This window comes from Squalius cephalus (genome assembly GCF_949319135.1).
Source record: "Squalius cephalus genome assembly, chromosome: 13".
In the NCBI taxonomy this organism is placed as follows: domain Eukaryota; kingdom Metazoa; phylum Chordata; class Actinopteri; order Cypriniformes; family Leuciscidae; genus Squalius; species Squalius cephalus.
Window position 1 is genome coordinate 25,013,518 of NC_137134.1, and position 19,219 is coordinate 25,032,736.

At 38.6% G+C, this 19,219-nt stretch overlaps 2 protein-coding genes across 4 annotated transcripts; both read right to left on the reverse strand.

Annotated features, from left to right (window-relative positions):
• Positions 1-4,138: 4,138 nt before the first annotated feature.
• Positions 4,139-8,392, reverse strand: LOC307170380 (SLAM family member 9-like). The gene is made up of 6 exons (XM_079891470.1): positions 8,278-8,392; positions 7,268-7,534; positions 6,828-7,139; positions 6,270-6,557; positions 6,018-6,127; positions 4,139-5,685 (listed from the first exon to the last, which is right to left on the reverse strand). The coding sequence occupies exons 1-6, from the start codon at positions 8,387-8,389 to the stop codon at positions 5,677-5,679; spliced, it is 1,098 nt and encodes a 365-aa protein (XP_079747596.1). The 5' UTR covers positions 8,390-8,392; the 3' UTR covers positions 4,139-5,676.
• Positions 8,393-8,735: 343 nt separating this feature from the next.
• On the reverse strand, positions 8,736-13,897 carry LOC307169714 (SLAM family member 9-like). Of its 3 annotated transcripts, XM_079890490.1 has the most exons (7): positions 13,741-13,897; positions 13,506-13,611; positions 12,936-13,265; positions 12,027-12,320; positions 11,321-11,437; positions 10,704-10,765; positions 8,736-10,453 (listed from the first exon to the last, which is right to left on the reverse strand). In XM_079890490.1, the coding sequence occupies exons 2-7, from the start codon at positions 13,552-13,554 to the stop codon at positions 10,406-10,408; spliced, it is 900 nt and encodes a 299-aa protein (XP_079746616.1). In that variant the 5' UTR covers positions 13,555-13,611; positions 13,741-13,897; the 3' UTR covers positions 8,736-10,405. The 3 variants fall into 3 exon arrangements, with proteins under 3 accessions (XP_079746616.1, XP_079746617.1, XP_079746615.1); XM_079890491.1 differs by lacking the exon at positions 13,506-13,611; XM_079890489.1 differs by having other exon boundaries at positions 13,506-13,897.
• Between the last annotated feature and the right edge of the window lie 5,322 nt (positions 13,898-19,219).

Genomic DNA, 19,219 nt, shown 5'->3' on the forward strand with positions numbered 1-19,219 from the left:
GCCCAAAGTATACTTAGGTTTTTAAGCATACGCGAGGGTTTGCATATAGTGTATGTGTGAGCTTCTGTAATCACGTGTACTTTGTATGCGGAGGTCGCAATGACATTGAGTTTGTTAACATGTAAAAAAACAAAGTATACTTTGGGCTTTATCTTTACCATCCCTAAACCTAATTTTGGTCAAGCTGTCACGATCCATCACACGGGAAACAGAGAGAAGATCCAAAAGCAGTATAATTTATTAAGGGAAATCCGTTACTCAAATCCAGTCCAGGCAGGGGTCAAAACCAAAGAAGCAATCCAAAACATAAAACAATCCAAAAACAGGCAACGAGGCAGAACACAGAAGTGGTGTGATACAAGACAAGGACTCCGTGACAAACACTGAAACAGACAGGGTATATATACACACAAGTGCTGACAAGGTGACGAGAAACAGCTGAAAGACAATGTACAATCAGTGACAGGCAGGATCATGGGAATTGTAGTGAAAATGCATAGACACCGTGAAAACTGAGGACCTCTAGTGTTTAACCCAGGGAACCACCAGACACTGTGACATAACCCCCCCTCTACGGAGCGGCTACCAGACGCTCCACGACAGAAAACAAAACTCGACAAAAGTCCAGGAGGGAGGTGGAACTGTGGGGGACTAGGGGGAGGGATGGAGGGCCAGGACCATGGGAAGGAATGGACACAGGGGATGACAGTCCATCGGGCGGCCTGGGCGGAGAAGACCCTTCAGGCGACCAGGGCGAAACAGATAGTCCATCGGGCGGTAGGGGCAGAGACGACCCTTCAGGTGGCCAGGGTGGAGCAGGTAGTCCATCGGGCGGTCTGGGCGGAGACGACCCTTCAGGTGGCCAGGGTGGAGCAGGTAGTCCATCGGGCGGCCAGGGCGGAGACTTCCCCTCGAGCGACCACGGCGAAGACGACCCATCGGGCGGCCACGGCGGAGGCGACCCCTCGGGCGGCCACGGCGGAGACGACCCCTCGGGCGGCCAGGGCGGAGACGACCCCTCGGGCGGCCAGGGCGCAGGAACAGACACCGGCTCAGGAACTGGAACAGACCCCACCGGCTCAGGAACTGGAACAGACCCCACCGGCTCAGGAACTGGAACAGACCCCACCGGCTCAGGAACTGGAACAGACCCCACCGGCTCAGGAACTGGAACAGACCCCACCGGCTCAGGAACTGGAACAGACCCCACCGGCTCAGGAACTGGAACAGACCCCACCGGCTCAGGAACTAGAACCACCGGCTCAGGAACTGGCACCACCGGCTCAAGAACTGGAACAAACACCACCGGCTCAGGAACTGGAACGGACACCACCGGCTCAGATACCACCAGCTCAGGAACAGATACCACCAGCTCAGACACCACCGGCTCAGGAACAGACACCACAGGCTCAGGAACAGACACCACAGGCTCAGGCTCAGGAACAGACACAGCCGGCCCAGGAACAGGCACCACCGGCTCAGGAACAGACACCACCGGCTCAGGAACAGACACTACCGGCTCAAGTGTGTGCGCAGCCCACACACACCACATGGCTGTGGCCATAATGGCCAGTGTCGCGGTCACTGAGGCCTCAGGCGGCGCAGACGTGACGTGAACAGTCTCTGACTGGGCAGACGTGACGTGAACAGTCTCTGGCTGGGCAGACGTGACTTGAACAGTCTCTGGCTGGGCAGACGTGATGTGAACAGTCTCTGGCTGGGCAGACGTGACGTGAACAGTCTCTGGCTGGGCAGACGTGACGTGAACAGTCCCTGGCTGGGCCATCTTGTCCGAAGACACAGGCTCGGCAGGCGTGACGTAAACAGGCTCGGCAGCGGCCATCTTGTCCGAAGACACAGGCTTAGCAGACGTGACGTGAACAGGCTCTGCAGCAGCCATCTTGTCCGAAGACACAGGCTCGGCAGGCGTGACGTGAACAGGCTCGGCGGTGGCCATCTTGTCCGAAGACACAGGCTCGGCAGACGTGACGTGAACAGGATCGGCGGCCATCTTGTCCGAAGACACAGGCTCGGCAGACGTTCTGTGCTTCCTCCACGCATGCAGTACCGCCACTGCATAAAAGAGGAAGACTGCTCTCTTGGCCATGGCAGGACTGATGGTGGACGGCTCCGAGACGATCTCAGGGATGACAGCGGGCTGTTCGGAGGGGATGGCCTCCGGGACGACAGTGGGCTGCTCGGAGGGGACGGCCTCTGGGACGACAGCGGACTGCTCGGAGGGGACGGCCTCCGGGACGACAGCGGGCTGCACGAGGACGATCTCTGGGTCCTTGGGGAGACTGGAGGTCTTCCTCCTCCGCCGTTTTTGATGGCGATGTGCAGGCTCTGGGCTGGACGGAAACTGCGGCGAACAGAACTCTGAGCTGGGCGGAATCAGCGGCGGATGGAGCTCTGGGCTGGACATCACCAGCCCAGGGTTGAAGAGGGGCCAAAGTGGAGAATGGTGTCGGGATTCCTCTCGACCACCTCCTCCACTGCGGCCTCCACGGGTCCCGCGAAAAATGACTTGGCGGGTTCCCTTAAAACAATCTCTCCTCTCCCGCTCGGTGGCTGGGAAAGAGAAGTTAGTGTACATACCGCTGGATCTTGTATTTGACGGAGTCCTTCTGTCACGATCCATCACACGGGAAACAGAGAGAAGATCCAAAAGCAGTATAATTTATTAAGGGAAATCCGTTACTCAAATCCAGTCCAGGCAGGGGTCAAAACCAAAGAAGCAATCCAAAACATAAAACAATCCAAAAACAGGCAACGAGGCAGAACACAGAAGTGGTGTGATACAAGACAAGGACTCCGTGACAAACACTGAAACAGACAGGGTATATATACACACAAGTGCTGACAAGGTGACGAGAAACAGCTGAAAGACAATGTACAATCAGTGACAGGCAGGATCATGGGAATTGTAGTGAAAATGCATAGACACCGTGAAAACTGAGGACCTCTAGTGTTTAACCCAGGGAACCACCAGACACTGTGACACAAGCATTCACAACTCTGAATGAAATTCAATTACTTCAAGCCTGTAATGTAATTGGTTATCAAAATACATGTGATCCAAGTTAGTCTTTTCCAATGATAGAGCCACAGACCTTCTTATTTCTACACAGACTCTCATCTGACATTTAAGGCTCACATTAAACATCTCTGCAAGACCTCCTTCTTTAACCTCAGGAACATTGCCAAACTTCATCCCATACTCACCTCTGCAGATGCAGAAAAGCTTGTCCACGTCTTTATCCCCTCCAGGCTGGACTACTACTACAATGGGCTCCTCACCGGAATCTCTGAAAAAAGCCTTCAGCTGCAGTACATCCAGAATAGCGCCGCTAGGATCCTGTTGAGGATGCGCAAACATGACTACATCACCCCCATCCTCACATCACTCCACTGGCTTCCTGTCTCATTCAAGATTGAGTACAAGGTCTCTCTTACCCACCAGTGCATCAGTGGTGAAGCCCTCAAGGAACTCCTCACCCCACAGACCTCAACACGTGCCCTCCGATCTGCCTCAGCGTATCTCCTGAAACCTCCCAGGACCAAGTTTCGTACACTGGGAGATCGGGCTATCTGTTCAGCTGCTCCTAGTCTGTGGAATGCTCTCCCTGACCACCCGAGGACAACACAGACCTAAGCTTTTGATTGAACTCCCCTTTTCCCGTTTCATCCTTTTTTATCATGTAGCACTTTGGGATTTACTTAAATATAAAGTGCAAGTGAATTTGGTCTTATAAATTAAAGACCAAAACGAAGACCTGCAACAAATTAATCTCTAAAACAACTAGGCTACAGTCAAACTGTTTGAATTGCTAAACTGATATAAACTGATTCACTGAACCCTAACAGGATTCATTGCATGGTATTCATGCTCCACTTCTTTAGCTGCATGGGGATTTCAAATGTTGTCGAGCTCGTCTTTGGCTCCCTCTAGTGTCACTGAATTGAACTCACCACAATTATACAACTCACTCATAGTTTATATTCATAACACTTTTTTCTTTTCTTTTCACCAATACTAAATTGCAATTCACTAACGACAACAGAAACATTTCAAATAAGAAATTAATACAGGGTCAGTTCCCAGTTTAAATAAGCAGCTAACCATGGTCTAATAATTACTGTATAATCAGAATCAGTATTCTTTATTGACAAGTATGTTTACACAAGGAATCTGTCTAGGTGACATAAGCTTCCACAGTACAGACAGAATGACAGTGGCAAGACAGATGATAAAAATAGAATAAAATTTAACAAGCGAAAAAATTAAAAATAAAAATAAAAAATAAATATTTTTGAGCAAAATGGGTTTTGTTTGTTTGAAAGGTTTAAAAAATATTAGGAAATAGAAAAGAAAAAGAATAAAAACTATTCCATAAAATGTTATATATATACAGTTTTAGTTTATATATATATATACAGTTATATATACATATAACAAGAAATATTCAACAAAAATAGCAAGACAATAACAAGAACACAGACACTTATTTTAAGGCAAATGCAGCATGAGCTCAAGTTAAATGTGTTTGTTGGCTGAAATAAAACTAATAAAACCAAAAGCTCTGCCTATCTTGTGGTTTTATCTGTATTCTTTCCTCCACTCTTCTCAAATCATTGTAGAACAGATTAATGAGTTACTAGAATGTCTCAAAGGGTCATTGATTAAAAAAAAAAAAAAAAAAAGGTCCTGATTAAAGATGGCTCTGTGTTATTTTTTAACCCAAAAAATAAAAATAAATAAATAAATAAGAAACATTAAAATATCCAATGTGGAAATAAATATTGTGAGTTCTTTGCAAGCCAATGTTTCTCTGGTGAATGCAAAATGTTTGAGAGAGAACGCAAAAGCATTGAAATATATGTTTTTGCTCCCATCTAATATTACAGTTTTTTATTTGATTCGCTTTGGTATTTTCACAAGTAAGGTGTACATTTTCAAAACAAAAATCCAAACTGATCACACTTGTAACAAAGCTTCAAAACCTGATGTAATGCTTTCATTCAGTTGCACATATTTTCAGTCCACATAATCATTGTTTCAAACACAAGATTATTGTAATATGTAATGAGAACATTTGGTTTAAACACAACAGTACGATCTCCTTTCAGTTTAGTACTTTTAACAATCAGTTCATTCAACAGCAAACAATGCAAAATACATAATAAATTAATGACAGTAATACAGGCTATGTTGCCACATTAGAAAATACACTTACATTACGGTATGAAATTGAATCCGTAATGTTTGTAATAGTATCTATCTAGTGTGTTATCAAAAGGTGTGATGAAGTTATGAAACTGCCATGAGGTTTTGTGCTAGAACAGAGTTTGATGGCAATACAGTAAATGTTTCACTGCCATATGACTGAATCTTTACACAGATGAAGGGTGAATTACAGTAATATGGCAGTCTCTACAATGCTAATCAGTTTACAGTATCACTTACTGTAATGTACTATATTTTATGCCATCTGTCTCCCTTTTTCTGATGCATCTCTGATCAATCTGATGTTATATATGTCTGTTTCCTCTCCTTTGTACTCTATCCTGCTTTATGTTCACAAATTGCAAATCTCCACACATTAGTTTTGTTCTGTGCAGTCTCAGTGTTAGTATTAGGCACAGACTCTGAATATAGCCTACATGATCTGCTCCTCAAGCATCCTGTAAAAAACACACAATCATAGGGAAAAATTACAAATCAGAAAGGAAAATGCTGCTGCTATTAAAAACTGAGAGAAAGTTTTTTCATGTAACAGAGAGAAAATTCACTAAAACCCAGCGATAACAGCAATGTCAGTATTGGCAGCACAATCTGTGTAATTAACATTAATCTCTGATTAGGCATCATAAAAGGGTTATCATTTATTTCCCTTGAGGTCCACTCTGATTTTTGTTTTTCTGTACCAAATTCATTTTTATTTTTATTTTTCTATTTTCTATTTTATTCTATGACTATTTTCTACTCCATCTATGCAAGTTGTGATGATACTTACATGTTCTGGTTGATTACGGTTTCTGCTGCACCAGATCCTCACTCCTCCTGCAATTACTGCCAGCAGCACTGGAACAACTGGTATAAGTATAAAATAGTAGTGGCGCTTTTCTGTAAGAAACAAATGGAAAACAGCACTTTTTGTAACTGACCTGTCTGTCTGACTTCAGTCTACACACAATACCTCATCTGGAAGAGGAAATATTCATGTATCAATACAGGTCAGAAGGCTGTAACATCACAGCTGAAGTACCTTCACATGTGTGACAGAGTTCACTGATGTCCAGATGTGTGGTCTGGTTGCTGATGGGATTGTAGATCACACAGCTGTAAGTGTTGTTATCCTGATATTCCACCTCCAGAGGTAGAGAGAGACTGATGCTGAGATCAGACACACTGATGCTGGACAATACACTGATTCCTTTGTACCAGGAGAGAGTCACATCACTCACATTCAACACTGATGAACACACCAGTGAACATTTCTGTCTTGATGATGATAAAGAACTGTTGCTGGTGATGTTAGGAACAGGCAAAGAACCTGAAAAACAAATGAATGAGCAAATAAACAGCTTCAACAATAGAGATATATCTGACTGTTGTCTGACATATAGACAGTAAGATTTTCCTGCTGTATAAACCAGTCTCACATCATGAATGACACACATCACTGTTCCACTGAAGAAATAAAATAACACAGGAGTAAAAACAACCTGAGGTTAAATGATAATGCTCATTTCTAAGTCAACTCTGTCTTTAAGACAAATTGATTTTCACCAGGATGAAAGTTATGAAGGAGAAAACTGCTTACCGTACACTTTAACACAATAAGACTTTAATGTTGTATGTTGTATGTTTCCATTTCTGATGATGATAAATTCATAACATCCAGCGTCTTTAATGCTGATGTTCTGGATGGTGAGAGATCCGTTCTGACTATCCAGCTGAAATCTGTCTCCGAATCTCTCATTATCACAATTAATAATTTTATTGTTATTAGCTATACATAGATGATCTCCAGACTTCCACCGTATCACATCATCGCTATGTAGTTCAGAAGCATCAGGGCAAAACGTCACCGAATCTCCCTCCTTCACTAAAGCGTTCTTTTCAACTCTTAAATCTGTAAAACACAATATCCAGTTTAAACTTGATATTCATTTTAATTTGTAATTTCTTTTCATTCTGTTGAAGCTTTTTTAGGTCAGAGTTTCAAAAGGGTTTGCTAATAGTATTGTAGCGTGTACTTACACGATCTGGAGATGGTTTGTTGTCGAGGTTGAGTGTCGCTGAAACTCCAGATAATGTGTGATCTGCTCTGCTTGTTTTTAAACCTCTCGTAACTGTCAGAGGTCGAGATGATCCTTTCATAGACTTCAGGGGTGTGAATGTTTGGAGATCCGAACATCCACAACACGTGATCATCTTGCTGTGTTTCACTAATATCATTGTGAAGAATGATGAAATCTCTCTCAGTCACTCTTGTCGTCATTTCATACCTCGCATAATCGTTCACATCTGGAAAAAGTTGGAACAACCTATTCACAAAGCCGCTGAGACCAACTTTTACTAAGAAATAGAGAGAAGCCTTAAGCTTAGAGTAAGGGCGTGGTTGACCTCGTTGCTATGACACATTCCAGACACCAGTCTCTGTCAGTGATTTAATCATAGAAATACTGTAGAACGAGGTATCATGTTGCCATATTCAGAGAAAGATTTTAAAATAAAAATGGTATTGGTTTGGGCAAATTGGTTTTATGCAAATACCCAACCTCAGGAACGTGGCCACTCATTTACAATGCTCCAAATTCATTAACTTTAGAACGAGTTGAAGAACAAATATGTGTGTTTGTACATTTTGTGAATTAGGCAGATTTTATTTCATGAGAAGTTCTCCTGTGCAATTATTAGAGAATGAGAGCCACTGTTGTTGTTTTTTTTTTTTTTTTTACTTGATCTTAGAAAGCAGTTTATGAAACCATTTTTTCCTAGTTTCCAATTCCTCATCTTATATTATTAAAACATAATTTTTTGATTGATATAAGAGTGAAGAAAATGCGTCAATAGTAAATTTTTATCATATGGTCATATAGCTGCCATAAACTTGCAGCCAGAGGCAAAATAAGACCACTGACATAACCTACTATGTACAGAAGACGTTAAGACGTTAAACAAAGCTGTTAAGTTGAAGTTGAAGGTGACTGGAGACCAGAAGATCAGGCTTAATTTTAGAGTAGAGTTTAAAAAAATGCATCACTCACCATCTATACACAGATAAACACCGAACAAAGCAAGAAAAATATTCATATTCTTCGGTTTGAATAGATGAAGAGTTATCGTGTTCCCATCAGCTGCTCTGCTGTTTGTTCTCATCCTAAAAATAAACCAGTAAACTAACTGGAGAAACTTGTACTACATTTTTTTTAAGTGTCATAACCTCTGTCATCTTTTACGCCAAGACAATCCTAAAAGAAAACAAAAGCGTAGAAATGCACCTGCGCAACATAAGTTGTCACGCAAGTCAGTGCTTGTAAATCAAACACTATACGCTCTTAGAAAAAAGGTTCAGTGGAACCCTGCATTCCTGACTCAACTTTAAAGAACATTTTATGACAAAAAGTTATTTTAAAAACATTAATTTAAACTAAATCCATAAAATGATCACATAGTGGAAACCCCTGAAATGTAGCCTACACATGAAGCGCCTGACAGATCCCTTTAAGGTTCTAGAAATGTTTATTTGTGATATATTTTTTATTGATGCATTTTAAAGATAATTATCAGCCTTCAACACATCAAAACATGGCAAATGAACTATTGTGCACATACATTGACATTTTGTGGTTCAATATCTTAGATCAGTGTTTCAATGAGCTTTAGCTTGTTTTTCCACTCACTACTCTTGCTGTGCAACGTACATGCAAATGTGTCTTCGTCTGTCACAAGACTATTTGGATATGCAAAAGATGGCAGTCAAATTATTTTAGCTGAGCTCTTCTGTCTTCCTCTTCTGGTTAAGTGGTTTTCATAAATGTCGTTTTTATAACTTAATATGAACATTAGCAAAACATTCTTGGAACATAATTTTGTTAGCTGCAGAACATAATTTTGTTAGCCCTACAGCACTGTTTGTGCTGTAGGGGGCAGCATTAACTTCCTTTACATCACTTCAGCTATCAGCAGGGTAGGACTTTATTCACATTTACATACAACCATGTCCACAGTTCTGCCAAGGCAGGTTTGACAAGCTTTGGAGAACAGAAACTGGAAGGGACAGAACAGAAGATATTATTAGGAACTGCCTTTGTGGTTTGTGTTCGTGGAAGAGCTACTTTCAGCTGTTTCTTAAACGTTGTGATGGTCTAATAATCAATGGAGGCTGGAAACTCCTTCCAACGCTGAGGAACAGAGAGGATAAAGGGTCTGGAAAGCAACTTTGCATCTTGTTTTGATGAATCCACCAGGTTCTGCTAATTCATTGATCGTAGAGTAAAGGAGGGCACATAAATTTCATGTCTCATTTAGAAGGAGGTGTCCTCCAGGTGTCGCATTTGTCATCCACAGAGTCAGTAAAAAACAACAACATTACATTTCAAAGTCATCAAGAAATTACAATTTATGCTTCACAAGAAATGTTAACGGGTCAATTTTACGGGTGAGACATCCTTGATGAAGTATGCGGCCAACAAAAAAGACGAGTGCTGATCAGTCCTGAAGGCCACAGTTCAAGTTAAAGATAATATGAGCATAAGATACTGTAATGATCCCCATTGAAAATATATAGGATGATCCTTTTAAGTGGTTTTTAGAAATAGGATGAGGGTGGAGATGCAATGTAAACTAGAACACTAAGGAAACCTTCCTCAATTTTAAACATTTTTAACCACCAGTGAAAGCACAACTGCAGGGGTCAACAAAGGCAAAATAAACAAATACCATACTAACGCAGAACTAAATTACCAAATTAAAGAATAATAAAATAAAATATGTAAAAAACGTATGCAAAAATAGATACACTAAAACACAAAAAAATATAAAAATAAAATATAGGCATATACATAATAAGTGGCACAAAGTATATAAAAAACTTAGATACAATATAAGCTGCATAATATATAAAATATCAAGCTGAATGCCACCTTCATAAACCGTTCCTTTAATACTGATAAATTCTTTATGGAAATACTGGACTGATACTATGAAAAGTGGAAATTTTAGGGAAAATGTAAAATTACCTCACTAATCTGACTTTAACTTTAGCTGCTCCTAAATGAAATGTAATGAAACGGAGTAAAAACATGAAAGATGTCAAAGTGATCAGATTGGGGGAATTGGCAGAATTCATGGCATTGACCTGCAGGATAACAATAAAAACAATCTGATGGATACTCATGTCACAATAGCTGAGTACACTGTGTGATCTGCTGCAATGATGTCCTGCAAGAAAACAGAACCAGAATCAAAAATCAGACCAAGGTTCAAAAACACAAGCCATACTTAAGTATACAAGTGACGGTAACATACAGCTCTAATTCCCAGAAACGAGTAATAAAAACCTTTGGCATCATTATACCAATAAGATGCTCAGTCACACACACCTTGACTACAGGAATTTAAAGAAGCCGAGGGCGTTTACATATTGAAAACCAGCACAGTTCATACAGTAATAAAATATACAGTATCTTACCTTACTCTGAAGTGTAGAGAATGTTGGAACAGTGTAATGCACCTCTTCATCATGACTCTTATCTGTTTTAATAAAAATCAGACATTTAATAAACTAAAATACATTTAATTAGCTTGAAATTATAATTATATATATATATATATATATATATATATATATATATATATATATATATATATATATATATATAGTTGTTACGGCTCAGTTTTGTGTTTTTTTTTTTCTGTTGTCTTCTCTTTTTTTCTATAGGTTGCCAGATAAGGATCCACACCTGTCTTGAATTTGGGGATGTATTTAAGATGTCTGTCCTTTGTGGGAAGAGTGTCCTGATCCCTATCCTGCAGTTGTGCTCAGGAGCTGGACCTTCATATTGTTTTTCTCTTAATTGTTTGCTTATTTTCTTTATCATTTAACCCCTAGACATAAATAAATATTTTGTTTACTATATTTTTGGACTCTGATCCCTTTCTTTTGTTACTTCCTTGAGCTGGAATGTAACAATTGGGGGCTCGTCCGCATTTTTTTTTTTTTTTTGAATTTGGAAGGTCCAGCTTCTATTGAAAAAAACGTATTGCTTGTTTTTATATATATTTATTTATTTGCATTTCAATACTTGCCTTTTTTCCCTGGTTGTTTACATCTTCTGTGGCACATCGGACCTCCAACTACAGCTATTGCTGCCAGCAGCGCTAGAGTAACAGCTATTACCATCATGAAACTTGAACGCTGCAGTGCTGTAATGAACAGAGAAAACAGTCATTAGTGTAATCTGAATATAGTACAGCTTAATCTTAAATAAACCATTATAGTTTTGAAAATCCGATTTAACATGTTAGATTTCAACTAGCAGGCTTTTAAGAAAAGTACTTGAATATTTTGACATCTATATAATAAAGAGTCCGACTATCTATCTGGTCTTTACTTTATAAAGTTCATAACTTATATTTACAACTATTAAAAATTATTTGATGAACACCGTTGGTTTCACTGTTAATGTATTTCCTTGAAACAGGATGTTTGGGTGGGACAAATCGCCAATAGACTTCAGTTTATTACAAATGTCACACCATGTTCGGCTGGAAGAAGTTATTTAAGATGTAGGTGGAGGAACATTCAACAGAGCTCTTTATTAGACAAACATTTGTATATGATAACATCTGCTAACAATGAACTGTCAATATTTAAGAGAAAATATTTTCTATATTTATATCTATATTTTTAGCATATAGATGACCAAAAAGCTCATGGACATTAAATAAAAGCTATAAAACACACAATTTTGATTAATTTAACACATTTAGAGGATAAGATATATTGTGATACCTGGACATGGCTGACAGAGATCAGTGTTATTGAGATGTTGAGTCTTGTTGGTGAATGAATAAGACACGACACAGCTGTAGGAATCATCCAGACACTGAATCTCCAGAGGTAGAGAGAGACTGATGCTGAGATCAGACACACTGATGCTGGACAATACACTGATTCCTTTGTACCAGGAGAGATTCACATCACTCACATTCAACACTGAACACACCAGTGAACATCTGGACACTGATGATGATGATGATGAAAGGTTCGAAGAGTTACTGGTGATGACAGGAAAGGGCAGACAAGCTGGAAAATATAAAAATCGTTTACATCTTAATAAGTACAACATAATTAGTATTTAAAAGATATAATGATTTCTTTATTGTGTCTATTTGCAGCATGAACCGCTCAACAGACTCTGCCTTTGTTGTGCTCTCTTTTTGCTATTTTTCAATTTCATGTTTTCAAAAATGAAGATTATGATCAGATGAAAGGAATAAAATCTCCCTTCGACTTAAACTGGTGCTTTCAAAATGTAACGGACAGCATTACATTCTGTTGTATTTGCATATTGAACTGCATACTGTATTATGATTGGTTTTCATTCTTATATCAGTTAATTAATCTAAACATTATTTTAATATGAATCTCTATTCTCTCTAAATGTGGGTTTGCAGCTATTGTAACATTGTTCCTAAAACTTCAACACTATTGTTTCACCTCCTTGTAAAAGCACTGGTATTTCCTTCAGGAAGTGCAAACAAATAGTACAGCAATTGATGTATAAACCAAGTGTAGAAAATGGGTTTAGGTTACACTTTTGTAAATTATTAAATACTTATGAACATCCAGATTAATCAAGAAAAGTTTTATTTTTGATTGTCATCACAGTCTGAATCATCATGAGAATCATTTACTCACCAACAGTAACATTGAATCTCTTGTATGAAGTTCCTCTGCTTCTGATGATCTGTAGTTTATAAAGTCCAGTGTGTTCAGATCTGATGTTTCTGATGGTCAGAGATCCAGTTTGATTGTCCATCTGGAGTTTGTCTCTGAATCTTCCATCATTACTGACAAATACAAAATTTATTTGGTCTCTTCTAATGATTTCAGCTATTCGAGTGTCTTGAGGTCCAAACATCCACAGTATGTGATCATCTCTCTGTACTTGAACATCAGTGTTTAGAGTGACAGAATCTCCCTCAGTCACTGACACTGACTTCACTTCATCTGAATCACCAAACACACCTGAGAAAAAAATAAAATAAAATAAAATAAACAAACCATGATCAACATCAAATATAATATTTATGAGGAAGATCACCTAGGACAAAAATATTTAACACCATAAAAAAGGGACTTTAAACTAATAGCCTTGTGTAAATTGTCCCTGAACAAATAAGAAACATGACAGTAGTTTTAATTCGCAGTGTTTTTTTTTTTGTTGTTTTTTTTTTCTTGTTATTTCAAAGGATGTTTATAACGTACCATTCGATAGCAATAAACACAGACAGAAGAAAGATGCGCTGTGAAACATTTTTCTGAACTTCTCAATAAACACTCGACGACATACAGGCAAACATGACGCGACAAACTGAGTGCGTGAGAAAAAAAAAAAAAACATTCAGCGATCTGGAGCTCCACTTAGAAAAACTATTTCCATTCTCAGGTTACACATTTTCAATAACAAAAATATATATCCATAATCATTTAAAACATTTACAAGCAAGAAATAATCAGCTGATACAGTTCCATGTTAGAAGTCCGTTCCGAAACAGGATCTAGGAGTTTATGCTACATTTACATGCACACACCATCTCTCTCTCTCTCTCTCTCTCTCTCTCTCTCTCTCTCTCTCTCTCTCTCTCTCTCTCTCTCTCTCTCTCTCTCTGGGGGCGGATATTAATATCTGTCAAATGAAACAGCAGATCAGTGTAGGGTTATGTAGTTGTTAATATGTAATCCATTATTCTGATCATCTGTTTATTTTGCATCTTAAACTTTCTTATTGCTAAGTCGAATAATTTGTAAAAGGGCCCATAAATTCAATACATTTTTTATAGCACTCTTGATATTACACATTGGTCCAATGTTTTCAAGAACAGTGTTTTCAAAATGTTGGTCCCAGTGGAATGTTAATATGTTTGCTGTAGATAAGGAGGAAATCTTGGGAGGAGCCGGGGTTTATCTGGGAAGCTCTCCCCGTGACATTTTAAACACATTTATATGAAGCATGCACACATAAAAGTTGTCTAATATTATATTGGATTATAAGTAGTGTATTCAATATCATTATTCTAAAGAACCCATGTGATATGCAAATGGTAAGGAAGAGGATGAGGCACAGCAGACACTTGTGGGCGAAACTTGATGCTGCTTGCAAATAGTGGCCAGGATCCGGAACTGATGGATAAAGATTGCTTTGCCTGTTCACACATTAGGCTATTAACACTGTCATGCTGCTGAATATAAAGGCCAATTTACACTGCACTGACAGACGCCGACAGACACCAGATTAAAGTACTCAGACATTCCAACACACAAACACATTCAAAATATTCAATTGGCAATAACAAGCGCCAACCAACGCCAACAGGGGATCTGACAAAACCCTACAAACGTAAATCTCTAACCAACAGAGTCTGAATGACCACAGAGTTTACATCAGGTAACATCAGGATGCTTCCAGGTATGGATACAGAAATTTACATTATGTTCATAGAGGAAATAGTATATACTGCATAAATAGAAAAAATAGTAACAGGTAAAACAGTGCCAATGTACGACCCCTAGACCACCGAGAAACTGTTACAGCCTTGTTCTTATCAGTTTACATCTAGAGGGTTTTTTCTTTTGACAAGTTGGGTTCTGGTAGGCCACAATTTCCTTCACAGCTAAGACACAACATCTGTGTCAACTTTCTCACGGTTGAACATGTTCAATCAGCGCCAATCAATGCCAACAGACACAACAAGAGTATAACACACTTAACTAACAAACCCAATGAATTGCTATTGGTCAGCGTCTGGCGGTGCAATGTGAATTGGCCTTAAGACATCTGTTTTAACCTAACAGTGACATAAATCAACATAAAACAAAACTATCGTAGACTTACAATGCTGCTTATCACTTTTATTTCAATCATTTACATATTTATATGAAATTGCAATTAGTGGCCAAGCAACAAAAGGTTTTCTGTTTGTAATCTGCAATGCAAGTCTCACATCGGCTCTCAAACTCAAACTAGCACCACCATCAGGTCAAAAAGTTTCACAAACTGTTCAAAGTTTTCTGCTATTTAATTTGAAAGGTGCATTGCGCAAGTCTCTGAGTTTTTGCAGAACTATGCCCCCTCTGGCGACAAGCGAAACTGCAACACTGCAACTGAACGCGCATGACGTCACGCCCAGTCTCCGATTCGGTCCGAATCCCTCTTATTTATTTTACTGTACAGGATTATAGAGGCAATCGCAGTGATCAGAGAAGGGCTCATTCAGCCCATCAGGCAATTGTTTAAGCATGTATGGGTTAGAAAAACAGGTATTTTTAACATGAAATGTTGCTTAGTGCACCTTTGAACTGATTTGAAACAATACTTTTCCCCCCAAGCTCCAAAAATGTATGACAAGCTACATTCAACATTTAAACCTTCACCATTTTTGGGTCTCATGACCATGCTGATAAAATGGGTGTATTCAAAACCAGCAACGGCTAGAAAGATGACGGTGAAGCTGTATCATGTTTCTATATTTGTCTATCGAAACACGCCTTGAGCAGCTTTGTGCTTATTTATTGGCCCTTACTGTAAGAACTATATTAAATGCCTAAAACCTGAAACCTGTTTTCATCTTTGTATCTCTGTTCACACCTGGTTCACAAACATAAAGGACCAGAAAATGCAATCATTCAACTGGGACATTTATTCCTTTTGTTCTGAAATAAAAGCTTGACTCTGTGCATTCACTTTAATAAAGATGATGTTCTAAGCCATATTTATTTTGCCAGGTTTTGCGTCATCAACAAAAGCTAAGAAATGTTCCATAGAAATGTCACTAAACTGAATCTATTTTTAAACTCATTTTGTATATACCTGTATTAAAGTATGCATTCTAGTTCCCACAACGTTCTGACAACATTAGTTTCCAGTGAAGCGCTGAGGCCTGGTAAGGGAGTTTCACAAGAGCTTTTTGTGCAGAAGCATCTCTTCACCCACTCATACACCTTATACACACTAACACTCAAGTGCACTCTTGTGAGCCCAATAGGTTCACCAAAAAACCACCCACTGCATTCAACCAACAACAACACAAAACACTTGATACCTTACACTGACCTAAATAGTTCTGACTTCTGACCACAGGTATCATTCTGACTCTGAGCTGCTAGTAGAGGCACAAAGAAGCTCTTGTTCTTTCTACATTAAAAAAAGAGGCCTTCTGCACAATTGATTCAATGCAAAAGCATCAAGACAAAATAGAAACATGATGGGTGTGAACCAAACAATGGAACAGCAATACTCAGGAATTTCTGGCAATACTCAGGAATTACCTTGTGTATTGCAGGATTTCCAGTGGGAGGTCCTAACAATGCTGTATCTGTTGTTCAAAGCTCCCACAGACACATCTTTGGGTTAAGGTTCTTTAAAGGCCGACACATTAACATCGCTGTTGAAGGACTGTGCTACACTGCTACCTTCAGTGAACTCTTCAACGCACAAGAACTTGTCTGCATTGGTGAGCCTAAAATAACACTGCATCAAAGAACATTAAGAGTCAAAGACCTCAATTTGAATGTATAAATATAATTTTAACCTTGTCAGAAATCAACATCAAAAGCAAAATCCCTTGCGGGGAAAGTTAGTTCACTCATTGGCCATTTTTGCAACGCCTCTGAGTCGCTATTTCAGGCATTCACGACCAAGCCCCATATATTTGAATAGGGAAATCCTGAAATCTCAAAAACTGCTGTCATTTACACATAACATATCAGGAACAAATTCTGAACTGAACTGCCCCATAAATAATGTTTTTTATGTTCAAACAGCATTAAACATGCTTATATTTCAGGCTGGACCAGCCAATGGTATTCAAAATTAGAATTAGTGCATCCCAAATCGTAGTATGTTGAAATGAGTATTCCAATGACAGATGGATGGTCTATTTTTTCCAGTTAGAATCTGAAGTGCAGATCTGTGCGCACTCTAACGGCTAATATTGCCCATAACCCATTGAGCGTTGGACGAGGATTCGATTAGAACTACAAACATGGAATAAAAAGTGTTAGAAAACTACAAACATGGTGGATGTGCAAGACCGATGGTAGAGGTTTAGTTAAAGAGGTTTGAGTGATTAATAATCAGCATATAACCTGACGAAAAGATGATTATTCAATGTTATCCACATTATATTTAATCTGCAACTGCACTGTGAACTTTTGTGAAGATATGTTTGGTCATTAACTTTTAAATGTGTCATGGTTATTACAAACACATGAGGAGAGTCTCTGCATGAAAGACCCACGACTGGCAGATCAACATGCTGCTATATTTCTCTCCGAAACGGTAATAAATGAAATTAAATTGAATGTGAAGGAGTTTAACTGAGACAAGATGATTGGCTGTGTCCAAGTTGACAGGCTCTGCTCTGCCTCCCTCTAGTGTCATGAGTTAGCAAATAAGTGGACTATTTTGAGCTATTCGTTAGTCAAATAATTTCTGTATATTAGTCATGTTTGGACTGAAGCAGTAGGCGAAAAGTAAAAGATTCTTTCTAGATTTTTGTAAAATGTTTATTGGAGCAACACTGATATTAACACATGAAGCGTTCAGTGCAGATTTTCTGCTGGGCTCAGAGCTAAATTGTAAAATACAGTGGAAAATGCCCAGTATTAGCTGAACAAACATGTCCTGTCTGACAAGCTGAGCAACTAAACGCAGACAACAGCTGGTAATGGTTTAGTTAAAATAGGCGCCAAACATTCAGAATCTGTTTGAAAAAAAAGGAAGTCCAGCCATTTAATAAAGAAAGTTATCCGTTAACTTCACCATTTATTTGCAGAAATCATTTCACTTTTTTTCTCTTTAAAAAAAAAAAATCAGTTTTTTGAACTTTTACAATAATAACAGGATACAGATAGGCTACACAGGAGAATAGTGGACAAAAAATGTCGTCACGAACCCCAGTCTGGAAAACCTTGACATAACGTAATATTTAATGCACTTCTTGTTGTTGATTACAAAATGGAATATATTTTCTTTCTCTTTGTATTTTATATCAATATGGTACAAGATTATCCTACTCAAATCAATGTGATAAAAAAAAGTTCAAATTCAATTAATTAAATAATAATTTAATATAATATAATAAAATAAATGTATTTAAAAAATAATAATCATTTAAATAAATTAAATTCAAAATTAATCTAAAAGTAATCAAAAAGTAGTCCAATTATATTACCTGTAAATTAATGGATTACGTTACAAAAATTGTAATTTTGAATAAGTAACCGACTACAATTTGTTAGTAATCTACCCAGCACTGCACTCAGAGGACCACTAGAGGCCGTTCACACAGAATGTGTGTCTATGCCGGTTTTTAATTGTTTTTCCATGTAAATATGCACTAGATGTACATCTTTAATCACTGCAGAAACTTGTCAGAGGCTCATTATAGAAATAATTGGTAAATGGTTTTAAATATGTATGTATCCCCCTCAGGGGGTGTTTGTTTAATATAAACTCAATGCAAAGATGTTGGCTAAGAATTTCAAACACAGAGATTAAACAAAGTGAAATTTAAGCAATAAACCTCCAGCTAACACTAGGCAACGTGATCTCATGAGAATACGTGTGTATTTTTACGTAAAGTGTAAGTCTACCATACGTACATTTACTTACGTTTTATACACACAGAAACGTATAATACTGACGTATTTACAGCACTAAAACGTAAAATATTTACGTATTAACAGCACAAAAACGTAAATTATTTACGTATGAACAACTCTACCGACGTACATATTTGTACGTATTCTTATTTATGCATATTAAAATCGTAGCATTAATGTTTTGACTCTATTGCATTCAAATGTCTTATCAGTTACGTTTTCAGTCGCATTTATTATTATTAAATGCAGTTTACTCAAGAAATAGGCTAATAACCATTCGCTCTGTTCGTGCATTCTGCTGCAAACTCGTTTCGGAG